The sequence below is a fragment of the Oreochromis aureus genome, linkage group 10 (genome assembly GCF_013358895.1).
Source record: "Oreochromis aureus strain Israel breed Guangdong linkage group 10, ZZ_aureus, whole genome shotgun sequence".
Taxonomy (NCBI): domain Eukaryota; kingdom Metazoa; phylum Chordata; class Actinopteri; order Cichliformes; family Cichlidae; genus Oreochromis; species Oreochromis aureus.
Window position 1 is genome coordinate 25,277,531 of NC_052951.1, and position 17,472 is coordinate 25,295,002.

At 40.0% G+C, this 17,472-nt stretch overlaps 1 protein-coding gene and 4 non-coding genes across 5 annotated transcripts; 2 read left to right on the forward strand and 3 right to left on the reverse strand.

Annotated features, from left to right (window-relative positions):
* Positions 1-187: 187 nt before the first annotated feature.
* On the forward strand, positions 188-260 carry trnav-aac. Its single transcript has one exon. It is a non-coding gene; the product is annotated as a tRNA-Val (tRNA).
* Positions 261-3,589: 3,329 nt separating this feature from the next.
* trnav-aac lies at positions 3,590-3,662 on the reverse strand. Its single transcript has one exon. It is a non-coding gene; the product is annotated as a tRNA-Val (tRNA).
* Positions 3,663-4,338: 676 nt separating this feature from the next.
* trnav-cac lies at positions 4,339-4,411 on the reverse strand. The gene has a single exon. It is a non-coding gene; the product is annotated as a tRNA-Val (tRNA).
* A 604-nt stretch (positions 4,412-5,015) lies between these two features.
* On the reverse strand, positions 5,016-5,088 carry trnav-aac. Its single transcript has one exon. It is a non-coding gene; the product is annotated as a tRNA-Val (tRNA).
* A 307-nt stretch (positions 5,089-5,395) lies between these two features.
* Positions 5,396-13,030, forward strand: znf346 (zinc finger protein 346). Its single transcript, XM_031738294.2, has 7 exons — positions 5,396-5,544; positions 7,371-7,474; positions 8,212-8,307; positions 9,067-9,214; positions 9,304-9,531; positions 9,658-9,757; positions 11,364-13,030. The coding sequence occupies exons 1-7, from the start codon at positions 5,487-5,489 to the stop codon at positions 11,563-11,565; spliced, it is 936 nt and encodes a 311-aa protein (XP_031594154.2). The 5' UTR covers positions 5,396-5,486; the 3' UTR covers positions 11,566-13,030.
* The last annotated feature ends 4,442 nt before the right edge of the window (positions 13,031-17,472 follow it).

Below are 17,472 nucleotides of genomic sequence, written 5' to 3' on the forward strand. Positions count from 1 at the left end.
CTAGATTCTTTTGACTAATTTTCAATAAAATATTATCTGTTACTGTTACTACTATTTTAGAACATATGACAATTTTGCATATCACTAATATAATATAATATTGTACATTTAAAACGTGCATCATATTCTCGTTTCTTTACATCTGCTGCATTTGTATTCCGATTGATCCCGCAGTAACACGTGCGTAGTTTCCGTAGTGTAGTGGTTATCACGTTCGCCTAACACGCGAAAGGTCCCCGGTTCGAAACCGGGCGGAAACATGTTTTGTTTTTTCTTAAAACATGTGTCACAACTGTGTTTTCAAGGCAGTTGTGATACAGCGAGCACGCAGTGCATAAATATTTTAAACTTTGTTTCAGTGTTGAGATTTACAATTGTTCCCACTGTGTATTAGTGGTTTTCACATTTGTGAAAGGTCAAAGTGGAAACACACTTTCACTTTTCTTTACACTGGGATTAGATGGTGCGGGTCTTTCAGAGCTCCAGCACTTCAAGGCGTTCAAACTTCAAAACAGCCCGCAACACAGTTTTGCAGTTTTCAGTTCCCATGAAGGAGTCACTATAAGTCTGCTTTGAAATGCACTTCCTCCTGTTTGGTGTATGTGTCAGAAGTCTCCCAATCGTATCACACACAATATACCAGGGGCCACAGATGTAATGCTTGGGGAATGTAACACATTAGGATTGATTATTACAGGATGCTGTTTACACACGCACCGGCCATTTTTCTTATCTGCACCCTGCTTGTTGGACCTCCTCTTGCCTTCAGAACTGCATTAATTCTTTGTGGCACAGATTCAACAATGCACTGAATACACTTCTCAGAAATGTGGGTCCATATTGACCTGATATCACACAGCTGCTGTACAACAGTGATAGACCACAATACATACTTCTCCAAAAATTCTCTCTTTATGTGAGTTTTAGTGATAATGTATTAGTACTACAAAATAAATAGTGTGTAGAAAAACATATTAAATTCCCAAGCATCCTCCTGCAATTACACACATTTTTTGACATAAATAAACTCACCTGCTTCTTCGGATATCAGTGGGACTGGTTCAGTGTCTGGAGTGTGAGTATGGGGAGATGGGAGTGGGACAGCTAAGCTTCATGTCAATATCTGATATCATTATTTAAGTATTTGGCAGATACTTGAAAAAAAAAAAAAAAACAGCAACAAAAACCCAAATAAATAAAACAAACAAAAAATTCCTCAAACCATGTTTTCTTTTGGTTTTGCCTTCTTTTGCCAAGAAGGTTATGTTTTTGGTATTGTGTGTCACTATTCTGTATGTAAACACTTATGTAAAAACTTATAGAAAGTACTCCATAAAGATTTTTAATATCATGTCACATTTGACCTCTGACCCCTCTTTCAAGGTCAAATAAGACCAAATTTTCATAAAATGTCTTTTATCTTCAAACTGTGCTTAAAGGACCGCTAAAAAAACATCACAACATCAAAACCAGTCTAATAACCCATGTCTGTGGCAGAAACATTCTCCTTTTTGGAAACTGACCTCAGAGTGACACTCCACCAGCGTCTGTAGTGTGGTATCATGTTCGCCTTACACAAGAAAGTCTGGTTTCAGTGAAGTAACAATCTTCATCAACAATGAGGCTTCTTAACTGCTCAAATTCACAAAGATTTAATGCAGTTCTGAATGCAAGAGGAGGTTCAGCTAACAGGGTGCAAATAAAAAAAGTGTCCGGAGTGTGAATAGAAACCATCCTGTAATAAAGAATCTTAATGTATTACGTTACTCAGGCATTACATCTGTGGGTGTTGGTATATTTTGTGCATGATCAAGTTTGAACGCGTTGAAATGCTTGAGCTCTGGGAAACCCGCACCGTTTAATCCCAGCGTGAAGAAAAGGAAAAGTGTGTTTCAACTTTGACCTTTCACATGTCAGGCAAACATGAAAACCACTACTCTATTTACGCTCCATTTAATCTTCTTGTGGCTCCTGTTCTTGAAGAGAGAGATCTAGAGAGGAAGAGGAAGTCAGATTTCCCAATAAAAATACATTAAAAAAAAAAAGCAGAATGGAGTTTTGCATCAGAGAAAAACAAGAAAACATAATTTTTTTCTATCAACCAGAAATGCAATTTTCGGCTTTTGATTTATTACCTTTGAATCTCTCAGAATCATATTCAGAAAGGGTTTTTTTGCCAAATGTTGGGCAGGTTTACAACATTAGCAAATTGCTGCAGTACTTAGTGCAAAACATACTGTAAGACAAACACATAAATAAACATAAAAATAAAAATTAAAAGTGCTAAGCAGACTGATATATACATGTACGCAGGTAATGATCAGTGCAAAAATGGAACAGATGCAGAGAACACAGTATAGGTTCATGTGTTTGTGGTGGGAACAGTCATATGGTTATTGTTCATGAGTCCAACAGCAGAGGAGAAGAAAATGTTCTTATGGCGAGAGGTTCTGGTCCGAATGAACCGAAACCTCCTGTCTAAAGGGAGCAGTTAAAATAGACTGTGTCCAAGGTGAGAAGTGGGGCTGTGTGCTTCCTGAAGTCCACAGTAATCTCCACTGTCTTCTGGGCGTTCAGCACCAGGTTGTTGTGGCTGCACCAGGACACCAGATGTTCAATCTCCCTCCTGTAGAGACACTCATCCCCGTCCGAGATGTGTCTGATAACAGTGGTGTCATCTGTAAACTGTAGCTTGACAGACTGGTGGTTGGAGGTGCAGTAGTTGGTGTACAGGGAGAAGATCAGAGGAGAAAGAACACAGCCTTGGGGGGAGCCAGTGCTGATGGTCCGGAAGTCCGAGACATTCTTCCTCAGCCTCACATGCTGCTTCCTGTCTGTCAGGAAGTCAGTGATCCACCGGCAGATGGGATCAGGCACATTCATCTGGGAAAGCTTGCCTTGGAGATGGTCTGGAAGGATGGTGTTGAAACAAACAGGCACAAACAGGATCCTGGCGTAGGTCCCCGGGGGGTCCAGATGCTGCAGGATGAAGTGTAGAGCCATGTTGATAGCATCATCTACAGACCTGTTGGCTCTGTATGTAAACTGCAGGGGGTCGAGTAGGGCGGCCGTGAGGGTCTTGAGGTCTTGATCTCTGCAGGGGTGAACGTTCTTCCTTCAGTGGAGAGGTCAAGCTGGGCCAGTTGCATTTTGCAGAAAGGATGGAAATTACTGTGGTGAACATGCCCTTTTATGAAGAAGAAGGAACACAGGGTGACATAGAAGAGTGACTGAAGGTGTACACAGGAGGATATCTTATGCAGAAGGTGCAATGTGAAAGAGATGGGGGAGAATGTATGTAGGCAGCATCGGACGGCAGTCTGTAGGATGACTTTGGAAATCGAAAAGAGGAAGAGAATGAGAGGTGGAAGAAACTAGCCCGACTTCACCCTAACCCCTGAGACAAGTTTTTGTTAGGAGAGTTACCAGATTGATACCTTGGGTGTCTAACAATCTTGTGAAAACTCAAAGACTTATCTTAAGGGGTTAATAACGATACGACATCTTAGGAGACTTACCATTTCACGTCATGGAATACTTATGAAGACTGTGACTTTACTGTAGTTTTTTCAAGTAAACCAAAACCATATGTTTCCGCCCGGTTTCGAACCGGGGACCTTTCGCGTGTTAGGCGAACGTGATAACCACTACACTACGGAAACCTGCTAAACTGCCGGTTGGTCACCATGGAACAGGTCAGTATAAAAATAAAAGCCCACAGTTAAAGTAATTTTCCAGTATTATCTACTAATCCTGTCATACCCTGTCTGCTGCATTAATTCTTCATCTCGTCGGCACATACGGACTGCGCAAATTTACTACACTGCTGTATTATGCTAAAACTCAAAGTTGCACGATGCTGCAGAAATTATACAAAGGAAACTTCTAAATGCATTTTCCATTAACCAGTATAATGCTACAGCAACTCTCCTTCCGTCGCCGTTGAGTTTTTTGTTAATAGTTATTTGTCTCCACCTAGTGACTGACTCAGATTCAGCAGAAACACGTGTGACTGCGATCATTAAGAACAAATCCTATAAATGTTTGAATGTTGGAGAAAATCAGACAATAAGATATGATATGAACTGTGCTTACTGTGATGTGTCTCAGTATCTGCTGTGACACAGATGGAAAGCATGGATCCATCCTAGCAACAATTTAGGACCAGTGTGGCCAGTGTGGACCTGCAAGGTGCGTTTCCAGCACCTTGTTGGATCTATGTCATGAAGAACAAAGGGAGATCTGAAGGCACAATGTACCTAATAAATCGTCAGGTGACTGTTTAGTAATTCTGTTTTCTTGATAACGTGAAGAATAATTATAAAGAAAAAGGTATGATGTTTCCGCCCGGTTTCGAACCGGGGACCTTTCGCGTGTGAGGCGAACGTGATAACCACTACACTACGGAAACTCAGTGCGATACGTCCTCTCTCACTTTCCAATAATATATTGTTTTACAATGATATACATGTCACAATATACATGTCACAATCTAATATTGTCACACACGATTTGGCGACATGCAAAAATACTCACTTTTATAAAGTTACAGGCCTGCTGTTGCGAAAATACAGTCTAAAAGACATGTTATAATTACAATTTCGAACCGGGAAGTCATTCAAGTCATATAAGTCATTACCGAAGAGGATTAGGTCCACCGGAAAAAAAAAAAGGTGGGCACGTCTTTTTTTTTCTTTTCCGGAATTCTGAGAAAAAAATCAGAATCCTAAAGTCAGAACTTTTTTCTCAGAATTCTGTCTTGATTCTGACTTTTTCTCTCAGTATTCTTCTCAGAATTTCTCTTTTTTCTCTCAGTATTCTGAGAAGAATTCCGACTTTTTTCTGAGAAAAAGTCAGAACTCTGAGATTAAAGTGGGAATTCTTAGACTAAAGTCAGAATTCTAACTTTTTTCTCAGAATTCTGGAAAAGAAAAAAAAGACATTCCCACTCTTTTTTCCCCCTGGGGCCCTAATCCTCTTCCGTAGAAACGATACAATACAGAAAACGAAAAACATGTTTCCGCCCGGTTTCGAACCGGGGACCTTTCGCGTGTTAGGCGAACGTGATAACCACTACACTACGGAAACTTCGCTTCGTAACCAGTGGCCTTGTCACCCACAAAAATCCAAACACACAACAAAGAACAACGTGTATATGGACGATTTGGCCTGAAAAAAACATTAAATCGAGTGGCTTGTCGTTTGTACCAAATCATTTTCCATTGTGGAGAGGACTGCCTGGTCTGCATGCTACCGGGGAAATATTCCGACATGAGATGTGAATAAAAGGTATTTCTACAATTGGTATCCCACTACGGATATACGCAAGTCCAAACTGAGTGTGACAGGTAAGAAACAGGCTCAAATGCACTGAAAACTGTCTGTGCTGCCTGCCTGTTAGAGAACAGCCCACAGTGGGAAGTCCTTTTGCTCTGCCTGCGAGTTGCGCATGCGTGTTCGGACGCCGCTGGCTGTGAGTAGAATCTATGGCCGTCGCGATGCAGACCGACGATTTTCCTTACTTACCTTCGGGACCAGCAGAGAGTATGTCCTGTTTATTTAACAATTTAACGTTTGTTTTAGAAGAAAAAGGCGCGGTTGCACTGTGTAAAGGCCCTCCCTGTTATTGCTTAAAATACCGGCGCTGTTGTTACCTTCGCAAAGCTAGCGTTAGCCGGTACTTCAGTAATAAGCGCATCGAGTTGCTAAAATGTGCTATGCTAGCTGTAGCCGTTTCGGTTCCAAGGTCGACTAGAGCACGTCTGCATCCGATGTTGCTTTTCAGTGACTGTGAAACATTTGGCCTGAATGGTTACTAATACAGACAGAGGGAGGCATCTTTGGCTTGGCATCAGCTGAAATGCGTCTTTCAGGCCATGCGGATTGCACTTCTGCTGGTCTTGCTTGTGTGTTTAGTAATGCAAGCAAGATACATGTGAGATTTCAGCTCAGGACAGTGTCATAACCACAAGTGTATGAATTATCTAAAAGTTTTTGTTTTAAATTTATGCGTGCCAATATTCGATTCGATGTATTTCCAGATAATTATCCAGGGTGTAGACTTTAGTGTACATGCTCTTTATGTTAGTCTTGGAGAGTCTGTTTTGTTTGTTTTTTTCCCCTCCTCTACTTTGGAAAGGATGCCACGACCATCCAGTGTGTCTTTGGTGGACATGCAGATTTTTTTCTCCAGTGTGTTCTTTCATTCTCGGAATACATCAAATCGTTGATTGGGCGACTTATATTCCCACTGCACACTTTTTGCAGCCTAAATGGCAACTGTGACAGCGATCCAACCACAGATTCAATTGTCCATTTAATTTTGGTGCCTCGAAAAAGACTGAGCTTTGTAATTCCTAAAACCTTCCCACAGTTTGGCTATGAAATGATAATAAAAAACAAACGAACAACAACAACAACAACAACTTTACATAACTTTGCACTTTTGCTGTAACAAAACAAATTTCCCACCTGTGGGACTAATAAAGGCCATCTTATCTTATCTTATCTTAACAAAAACTATGCAGTTTAAGACCTGTAAATGAGAAAGCTTTTGGTAAACAGCTAAAACAACATTTACTTTTTGCATATGCAGTGTTTTCACTGCAGTTTTTTTTCCCTTCTGATCCTTTTTCCATTTTGGTTCCAAATTCCACATGAGCATTGCAGCGTCTTCTGTTGAGGTCCTGTCATCTTCAAAGCTGTGAGGAGTGTTTGCATAACAAGACGCCCAAGTCTGAATAACAAAAAGCTGTGACTTTAACAGGATTCTGAATCCTCTAATGTGACACATTCAGATTGTAAATGCTTAAAAATACACTGTGCTCCTACATGTGTAAAGGCGACGTGACATGCCATGCCATCTTCCTACAGAGCTGTAACCAACCAATTCGGCTGCCTCTCAGGATAATACACCACCTGTTTTGTGTGTGTGTGTTTTTTTTTTTTAAATTATTTATACATATATATTTTACTTTTGAGATATCAAGATGAATTAGTGATCTGCTTGGTATGAGCCAAGAATGACTAAGACTAAAAAGCAGAGTTGGGCCTAAAAAAAACCCAAAAACCATGCTTCTGTGTCTTGTAGTATGTTATTCACAGATGTTTGCACAGGCATTGCCATAAACCCATAGGCAAGATAATGGTTAATCCAGAAAACTGTTTGTATTTTCCATAACACTATTAAATAAAACAGAATAGTGCATTTGAGCTCTTACATCCTTGGTAAGTAAAAGGAGTAGCTCGAGCAGATATGTTGTTTGAACTGCTGCCACAAATAGTCTCTTCACGTTGTGTTATAATTGCATTTTCCCAGATGATGTAACCTGATTTGAAGTTTCTCTCTCTCCCTTTCCCCTCCTTTGCAGTAAATAAGATGATAAAGGAGCATGGCGACCTGTTTTCTGACTCCCAGTGTAAAGTCTGCAGTGCTGTCCTAATTTCTGAATCTCAGAAGTTGACTCATTATCAGGTCAGTGAGCCCACGGTCTGCTGCGTGCTGCTGTGTTGGTGTCAGGGGACTTAGCTTTCATTAGATGGTGCTACAGTTTTCAGCAACGAGAGAAAAAGTGCACACTTATCACTTATAAGCTGTTATTATTGAATGGACTTGGCACTACATTAAAAGTTTATTAAAGCTGTAATAGCACATCATCATTAGGCTGTCCAGTAAATCACAAATATAGCAAAAGAGGGCTGAAGGGCTGTTCAACTAGCTGAGAGCAAGTGGACCTTTGGCTACACTGCTGACCAGATGTTTGCTGTGATGCACTTCTGTGTTTTTCCCTGCTGCAAAGTGGATGATGAAGAGGAGACAATTCTAAGTTATTCTAAATTTTGACAAATCTGCAAAAGTAAACAGCTTTTCAAATACTAATGTCTAGTTTAAGTAAAATGATTGGACATTGTTTGATTTATACATTCATTTGTGATTGCTGGCTCTCTTTGCAAAGAATCAAACCAAAGAAAAATAGGAAATACTTGCATCTAAAAACGTGTAGTTGCTGTATTTGGCATTTATTGTGTAGTAAATTAGCAGTAGTAGATTGATGTCGATCCATAAATGCAACACTGAAAAGGTTATATTAAATACAGTTATATTTTACCTGAAATATTGATATGCTAAAGTTTGGAGACATAAACGTGTTAGAAATGTGCAGTGAATGTTTGTGTCCACTGTGGAATAAACCTTTGTGCTTGTCCTTTCAGAGCAAGAAGCATGCCAACAAAGTGCGGCGCTATCTTTCCATCCAAAATGAAAAAGAGCCAGCACTCAAAAAGCTGAAGCCCTTAACGTCTGACAGCGTGAGTAAAAAGTAGAGAACTCAAACCAGCACCGAGAAAACTTTTTATGAGTCACTATTACCTCGCCAACTATAAATCTGAAACAAAGTACTTTTAGAGATATCTTTGATCTTGAGCAGTTGGCTCTCCCAGTGTGTCTTGCACTTTTTCAGTGGGAGGTTTGTGTATTTTAAGACCATCAGTGAATGTTCCAGTCATATCTGCCTGCTCTTCAGTTTATATAAAACCTGCTCACATCAGCCAGCCGGGGCTGTCAGGTTTTCAAAAATGATGATGAAATTATTCAGATGAATTTAACACAGTTTAAATAGTTTATCCTGAAATGCTCCCCAGCAGTCGTGGAACAGACTGAGAATTTTTTTTACGATTGCTTCATTCACCATCAGGATGCCTAAACTAGGACTAGACTAGGATGTCCTCATGAACGGGGGGGGGGGGTTACAGCCATGTCCCACCGGTAGGAGGCCCAGAACAGGACACGCTAAAGAGATTATGTCTCTCGGCCGGTTTGGGAATGCTCAGTGTCCCCCCGGATGAGTTGGAAGAGGTTGCTGGGGTACAGAATCTGGGTATCTCTGCCTAAATTGCTGCCCATACAACCTGAATCTGTATAAGGGTTGATGGGTAGATAGGTGGATCCTTTTATTCAGAGATCAATTATTAAGTCATACAAGTTGTGCAAATTAAACTTGCTGACAATCTGCTGAAAGTTGAGGCTTTTTTTGCAGTAAAATTTGATTGCTTTATGTTCCTGTGCAGGACTGTAACAATGGAGACACAGACCGGTTTAAGGTGTGTCATGTATGTAACATGACCTTCTCTGCTCCAGTAGTGGCTGAGTCTCACTATCAGGGCAAAGTTCACGCCAAGAACCTGAGGTTGAAAGCAGTTGGACCTCAAGCTCTAGGTATTTAGCTTTTGCATTTATTTCCTGTGGGTATCCTTTATGTTACCCTTTTATGAAGTCTTTTTTTAATTCTGTCTCCTCTTCTGCAGTAAACTCTCAAATAGCGCCAACACCTCAACTAAAGAAGAAACCTGCTGATGATTCAAGCGGCACTCCAGTGACAGGAAACAACAACAATCCAGACCGTTTCTGCTCCATATGTCAGGCCTCCTTCAACAACCCGCTCATGGCCCAGCAGCACTATGTAGGCAAGAAGCATAGAAAACAGATGACAAAGCTTAAACTGATGGAGACGTACGGGCCATCCACAGCACCAGGTCCGACTGCAGAAGCATGAGTTTGTGCAGTTCTGGTTTTTTTTGTTTTTTTTAAAACTAAACTTTCATTATGCAATAAGAGCGCATTCAATTTGAAATTATTCCCTACTTTTCATTGATCTACAGCTTCCACACTAAATGGCTATCCATGCACCATCTGCAACATTGAACTGAACTCTGTGGAGCAGTACCAGTCACATATCAGCGGAGCCAAGCATAAGAATCAGTAAGTACAACATTGGGGTTAGTTTTGTTTTGAAAACAGGACTTTTGGCACAATGTTGTTAGTTTTGCGTAGCTCTTTTCCTCAAATTGAAACCACAAAGAGTCCACAGAGTCCTCAAACAAGCAAACAGAATATGACATAGATGTGTAGCTACTTTCCTGTTGGCTGTGTACATGTTTGCTTCCCTCCTACTCTCTACTCTCACTCATTCTGCATTTTGATATAGCCGAATTCACAATAAATCTTTCATCACATACACATTTTTCTGTTCCTGTTGTCAGAAAACAAGATGACAATGAAATGCTGATTGATTGATTTTTTTTTTTTTTTTTAGCACAGCCCAAAAACTACAGGGAGCCATAACATTAACTAGTCCACTTTGTTCTGCTGTGACATCAGACTCACATGTGTTAACAACAAAGACTGCTGAGAACTGGGCTGTATTTAAAATTAAAGTTATTGTTCAAAGAGAAAGTTAACATGCCATGGAGCTGGAGCCATAGCAGCTAAGTGTGGCAGTATATACTAAAAGAGCTGAGTAGCTCCCGTTGGCTGCATCTCAGGGTTACACACAGACCTGAAGGCAAGCAGCTGTTCCAGTTTGAGTTAAAGTTACAGACACTGAAACTGAGCCCCAAACCAGGCATATAGAAACATATTATACAAAATGATATGTCTGGTGGTATTTTGGGTTGAAATTTCAGATATAGAATCAGGGCACATATGAGACTAACTAACTTGGCGCTGCAGCTTCACAGCAAGAATGTTTGTGGTTCGAACTTACTGGGTCTGATCTGTGACTGGTTGCCTGTGTCTCTGTTTTAACCCTGAAATAGACTGACAACCTTTCAGGGTGTACCCTGCCTCTTGCCTAATAATAGCATCCATTCATTTTTTTCTTCTTATCTGGGTTGTGGGGGCTGAAGCCTAAGCAGAAGAGCCCAGACCTTCCTCTCCCCAGCCACCTCCTCCAGCTCTCGGCTGGCCTTGATCTACCCCAGAGCCTCACCCAGGAGGCATCCTTGTTAGATGCCCAATCCATCTCAGCTGGCTCCTTTCAAATTTACCAGTGTATCCGTGCCTGGGATAGGGTTACCAGGGCCCCCCCCTTCAGCCAGGGGAGGGAGCAGCATCTGGTGGCCTGGCACGTCCTTTTGAAGCCCCACCACCCACAGGGGGCGCTGTAGGGGTAGGGTGCAGTGCGTGTCAGGCGGAAGTTGAGGGTGGATGCCATAGCGGTCTGATCCAGCTGTTGAGGCTGACTATCTGACACTTTGAAACAATAGTAAGAAAACTGAAAAGAGTAAAGCCGGCACAGAAATTAATGTAAAAGTAAACTGAAAAATAAAAATAAATACAAAACCATCATACCACAGATGGAAGACAGTGGGCAGTCTCCATTCTTTACTTGACCACAAAGAAGTTCTTTACATATTGTGGATCCTGTCTTCTCTGTGGCAGGGACTAAGCTAAAGCACCAACACCCACATGAACAAGTGCATTTTTGAGACTGCCCCAAGTTGACGGTGCACAGCTAAAACATGTAGACAACACATCCTCTGGAAAAAGAGAAATGTCCTAAAAATAATTTTCTTTTATTTCAAAGAGTGAAGAAATCGAGCCTGAAGATCACAGAGAACAAACACCCGGCAGATCAATCGTACAGCAGCGACAACCAGTATGCTGCCCCCGGTGGCCAGTACCCGCCCGGGGAGGAGCAGTTTGGCAGAGGCGACAACTACGTAGGCGGAAATAACCAGTATGCTCCAGAGGACACGGCGTACACAGAGGAGTACCAGTACACTTGAGGCTGGACTGGGATGGACTAAAGAGGTTTCAGTCAGGACTTGGAATGACACACAACAACCAGCCCCTTTAACGTATTAACAAAACATCAACCTCTATGAACCTTCAGCCCCTGTCAGTCTCTTCTGAGTAGGTGTTTCCCTGGAACACAGTAATGTAGCTTTGGATCCTGGAACAACATTTTGAGTTTCTGACTGAAACGGTTTAAAGAATGTGAGTTTTTTTTTCTGTTTTAGTTTTTTTGTTTTTATTTATTTCTCTTTTAATGGAAAAAAAGAAGCTTTTCACTCATGGAAAGTTATTTAACCCTTCAGTGTGTGATAAAGGAAGTGTAGTCCAACATCCGGGCGTAGTGTACAAACACCAGACACTAACAGGGGAAAGTCTGCATTGAAATTTTTGTCTTAAAGGTGGGCAGCAGTCAGCCCATGTTTATCCCTAAACTAACCAGTATTAACACCTCATACCTGAGCCACATGCAAGCAGTGAACTCTACAAAGCAAAGCAGCTTCATACTTCTCATCTCACCTCTTCGGTTTGGGTTGTAGCTCCTGTAAATGCATTTATTGAGACACGCCCCTTTTCCATGTCTCAAGACACAGTAACTGAGTCAAACTGAGGCTTTATGTCTGGATTTAACAGACTAAAGCTGATGTTTTTAATGTCCTGGACAAAGCTGATATTATCGTTCAAGTGGCCCACAGTTTTTCTTTTTTACTCCCCTTGTCTTGGTAGCTGCAGTTTTTACTGTAAAAACACAAGAGTAGGTGAGCCTCAATTAGATCATTTCAGTACTTCAAAAGGTATCCAAATGTGTCAACAACAACCATAGTATTCAAAGAGTTTGATTATTATTATTGTTTTATAAAACATTATCTTTCTAGACTTTAAGCATACAAATGTTATCATGCAAAGTTTTAACATCATCACTGACTTTTGGAACAAAGTATAATTTTCTTTTTTTGTACTGTTGAGTTAAAGTCTCCTTTTCTTTAAGGGTGTTTCTTTAAGGGTTTATTAATTATCCCACGTGTCCAAACTCTGTAGAGACTGATAGATGCTTTCTGAGCTCTGTATTTACCACGGAGAAGAAAAGAGTGATGTCAAATTAGGAAGTGATGTCAACATAAGAATAACAATAATGTTTTATTAGTCTGCTTTTCCTCATAAAGAATTGGTTCAATATTTTAATAATGAATGTCTTCAAGTTTTTGGCTAAAGGGAAAAAAAGATTTTGTTTGGATGTAATTTATACCAAGAGGGCTTGTGCATACTGTACAGTACATCCTGTATTTAAAAAGAAAAAAAGAAAACAACAACAAAAGTGAGCTTTTTGTTTTTACCCTCATCGTTTGAGTGTTCGGTGTTTTTTGTGATTAAGATTTGCTTTCGATATAAGTTATGTATCGCTGAGGGTACAAAAAATGCTGCAAAGGTGTGTATAAAGTAGAGACATGTTTTAAAAGAGCTCACAGTTTCATGAGTCTTTTCGAGAAGGAGGAACACAAAGGAGATTAATGCCAAGAAGTAAAATGATTAAATGCATCTGCTTCTAAAAAGCAAGATCAGTGATGTGTGAGGGCACGGCTCAGTGGAGAAATGTGCATGTAGGTGTGAGGTGAGGTAGGGGAAAAATAAAATCACAAGGGAGACGAGTGTCTGGAGATTTCACAAACCAGCAGCATCAGTGTGGCTCGCACCCTGTTATCCACTCTAAAAGAAGGAAGGAGTTTAAGGCAGCCTGGTCACAGTTTAATAGTTTATGTCTATGAAGTAGAGCGGGAACATTAAAGGGAAGTTTGTTTTTGCCACTTGAGGATTGAATTTGAGATCAAAACAAAGCAGTAAGAAAAAAAGGTCTGTAATGGTTATATGCACCCACATGCTCCATCAGTTTATATGAATCTGTTTAACAGATGAATGTCAAAAGAAAGTCTTTATCTTATAAAGCACTTTTCAAATTCCACAGTACAAAGTGCTTTACAAGGGCAAGAGAATAAAGCAGGAGTAACAGGAAGCACTCCGAGATCGTGAACCTCTGCCAAGGCAGCTCACTCTGTGGCCAGTATTTACTTTAGGGTAGCATGACTTATGTTTATTTTGATTATATAAACATATGTAGGAGTAGGTATTGGATAATGGGTATTGATTTGTAAATACTGACATGAATAAGTTATTATGTAATATACTACAGTATATCTCTAACTGGGCAGCTCATGACAATCCTTTCTGGTCAGCTTAAAGGAAAGGCACATCTGAAGTGCAAAAGTGGAATCAGGAGAATTTTAGGTGCAGTTTTAAAGATAAAACTTTGACCTTCAGATCCTAGATCAAATGTGATACATGTTGACACACACCACACTTGTACGACTCAAAATTTGAAGGTATATTCTTTATAAGTCAACTTTTAAGGCATTTTTTCAAGTTACAGTTTTGAAATAGTAATCTGAATTTTCGACTCTAGGTTGGCACAAATTGTTTCATTGTTGTTTTGTTCGTTTTCAGTGGCGGAAACAAGCTTGAGTAGAAGCGAACAAGTCGACTGACCTGATTTCCACAGACGGGCTCTTCCCAAGCCTTATAGCCCTGACTGCAAATGCTCCTTTCCCCTTTAGTTTTCAGCTGGGCCACTAGAACAGAAAAAAGACCACAAGCTTAAAAGAGGATAAAACCAACCAAAACAACAGAATACATTACAGTTAAAGACATACAGCAGTAACATGTGAACACACAGGGAGTGGAAAGAGGTGAAGAAATCATCAGTCCATCATAGCTGTCCCCTGGTAGCCTGTGCCTATAGCACCATAAATTAAGGACTAGTTCAGGGTCACCTAAACCTGCCCTAATTATACATAGAGATGGTGTTAAAGATCTTTTTGGGTTTCTACTGAACCAGTCTGAGAGAAAAGTACTTTAGTGGGGTAATATAATATGATGCCTTTAAGACAGGACAGGACCCAAACATGCAGGACCTTGAGGAAAACATACTTTTAGGTGAGGTTTGTTCCAGGGATTGATCATGTGCTTCATTCTCCTCTTTAGCATGGGTAAAGTCCCCATGGTTTCATGGGGACTTCATTTGGGGTCTGATGAAGGTCCACCCAGGCGATGAGAGGCCTTTCTCTTGTATATTTCCCGGTTTGATGTGAAAGAGCTTGACCGGTCTGCACAGAAACTGTGATCCAGAGCGGTTTGAGCAGTTTGACCTCTCTCACACTTTTGTGGTTGTTAAGTCAGTAGATTGTCTTTGGAAGGAGAAGTTCAGCTCTCACACATGGGTGGATTTATTTTAAGGATTATAATAAAAACAAAGAGAATAAAACTGAAACATTTAAGGTAAAAAACCAAAGGCCAAACAGAGTCTGTGCTTCAAAACTGACGACACGTTTATAACTTGAGAAAATTGTGTCCCAACCTTTGTGAGCTTCCTACAAGATTATATGCAAGACTTTATCCACCTGGTGGCGCACTAGCTCTTTGCTAGTGCTGGGTCAGAATGAGATGGGACACTTTTCCATAAAGAAGAAGGAAAAATGCTAGTGGTTCCAGAAATATACTTGAAATTAAAAACAAACATGAATGTTTTCCTTAATGCACAGCAACTTGTTTTATTTCTTTTCAATTCTAATTTGACATCATGCAGGATTTTCATGCAATTTCCTGTTACTGCAGAAGAGCAAACTAACAAATTCTGAATATGCAGCCTGTAGATTTGCATATTGTTTGACAGAATCTATAAAACTATAACCAAACAACCCCAAATAATTATTTTATTTGGGTTTAAATCCAGATTTTTCACACTTCAACCCAGTCAAAAAAGGACAAGAACGCAGGTATGTCATGTGCGACCTGCCATGAATGTATCCCAAAGAAAGGACACTTCACTGACACATTTTGAACAAACACCTGCATGATGTTTTATTTTTCACCTGGTCCTGATGCAAAAGGTCAGGTTGGCACGAATTTAAACATTTTCCTGCAGTAAAATAAATGTAAATTAATGCTTCTACAAAGACAAAAATCATGCACTGCATGTCTCCAAAGCCCTTTCAGACAGACATTTGAAATATAAAGGTTTGCACTCTAGAAGTTACAGAAAGCCTAAGGAAACTATACAACTATAACAAACAAACAAAGTCGCGAGTGGTCTAAGTTGATGAGTATCACAAGTCTCACTAATCTTCTATTAATCACTTATTAATGTAATAAATATCAAATAATTTATTACATGCAATTCTGCTACTCAGTGTATGAACAATGCAGAAACAAGAAGCATCACCTTCTCCCCTTTTGTGCATTTGTATCACTTTTACCAGCGTAAATGTGATGCGCAGAAAGACATTCACAGTGCAGCACTGCAGCTGTTTGTACAGTATGTATGAGTGTCTCGCATACAGTATGTGGAGCGCACAGGGTGACATCGGGATAATGTCTAAGAGCTGCCAGACAAGATGATTTGTCTTGGTCCGCTGCAGGCTGAATGGGTTTCACCGGCATTGTAATTCAATTAAAAGAGGAATGTCAGTTTAAAATGCTCCCAGTCTGGTTTGTATATGGCATCTGTATCTTTTTTTTTTTTTTTTTTACAGCATCCACCAACAGACAATGCTGAATAAATTGTGTTTTATTGTCAGTTAAATTTGTCTACTTGCCCTAAAAATGCTCTGGTTGCCAGATTGTGTTTGAGAGACACTTTAGCTGCCTTGGAGCTCTAAATTTGATCATTGTCTGTATGTAAACACAATGCGGATTTCTACTGATTTGCATTTTAAGTGCAGCATATGTTGCATCCAGATGTTGCTTCTGCTTTAGAGAGAAACAGATGCATTGGATTAGGAGTTCAGCATCAGCACGCTTCAAATAGAGTGCTCATTGTATCATAAAACTGTCTTCTGTTTAGCGATGAGAAAAAAACAACAGAAATTCCCTGCATGTTGCTTCAGTTAGACAAGCGTCAGAGGAGAACAGTGTGGTGAATGCAATTAGAGCACCGTACAGCATGTCAAAGTAAGTCTGATAGGGGCTGACACAGCGCCCTTTGGTTTGTCTTTACATGACCCAAAAATGACTATTCTAATGCTGCTTCAGTATGTGGTGACAGAGGGAATATAAAATATGACACTAGTAGTAGTTTTTGGCATATTAGTGGTGCAGGTGTGTGTACCTTTGCGTGGTTATCAAGATCAACTCACATTTGACATTTCATATCATCTCCAATCCAACAAACATAAAAAATATATACAATATTTTCATAATTTGCCTGGTTGTAATAATATAGAGCCAGACGCAGCCTGATTTTTCATGGTCAGGGTAACTCTATCAGTGATGTGGTAGAGAAAAGTGATTGTGGAAGTCTTATTAATGTTTAATTGGAATTCGGTGTTTCCTTTATTTATTATACCAAAAACATTTACCTGTAAAGGTATTTACTTAGACTCAAGATACAAGTTAGCTGAGCTTGTTGGTGATATTTAAAAACCTGCTGCATCAGTGGTTCCCCTGAACACTGTGTTTATTAGCAGGTAAGTTAATTTAAAGATCGTGTAGTGATCCTTTTAATCCCATTTAACTCTCAGCTGGTCTAACAGCGCAAAAGCATTTTACTCAGGAGAATTATGAAAATTAGCGGTGACCCCTGCTGACGTTTGCAAAGAATGCAGATTTAAGGTCACATCTGCATTGATGTCCATCCATTTTTTATATACAGTCTCTGATTACACCTGTGTGCTAAGATAGGTGACTAATGTAATTTGATTATCAGGACATAAAGGAGATTTCAAGTAGGCTTTGGTGGATTTAATTGTCTAAAAACAACACTTTACTGTTTCCTTCCTGTTTTCTGTATAATTTTTTATTTTACAGAAGAAATTACATTTTTGCAACATCCAGCACGGCAATAGCTTGTAACC

Excerpts from the sequence above, each read along its gene's own strand:
- znf346 (XM_031738294.2), top strand. The coding sequence starts at position 5,487 with ATGGCCGTCGCGATGCAGACCGACGATTTTCCTTACTTACCTTCGGGA. Across the intron at positions 9,532-9,657 it reads CGGGCCATCCACAGCACCAG|CTTCCACACTAAATGGCTAT; the intron begins GTCCGACTGCAG and ends ATTGATCTACAG. Across the intron at positions 9,758-11,363 it reads GGAGCCAAGCATAAGAATCA|AGTGAAGAAATCGAGCCTGA; the intron begins GTAAGTACAACA and ends TTTATTTCAAAG.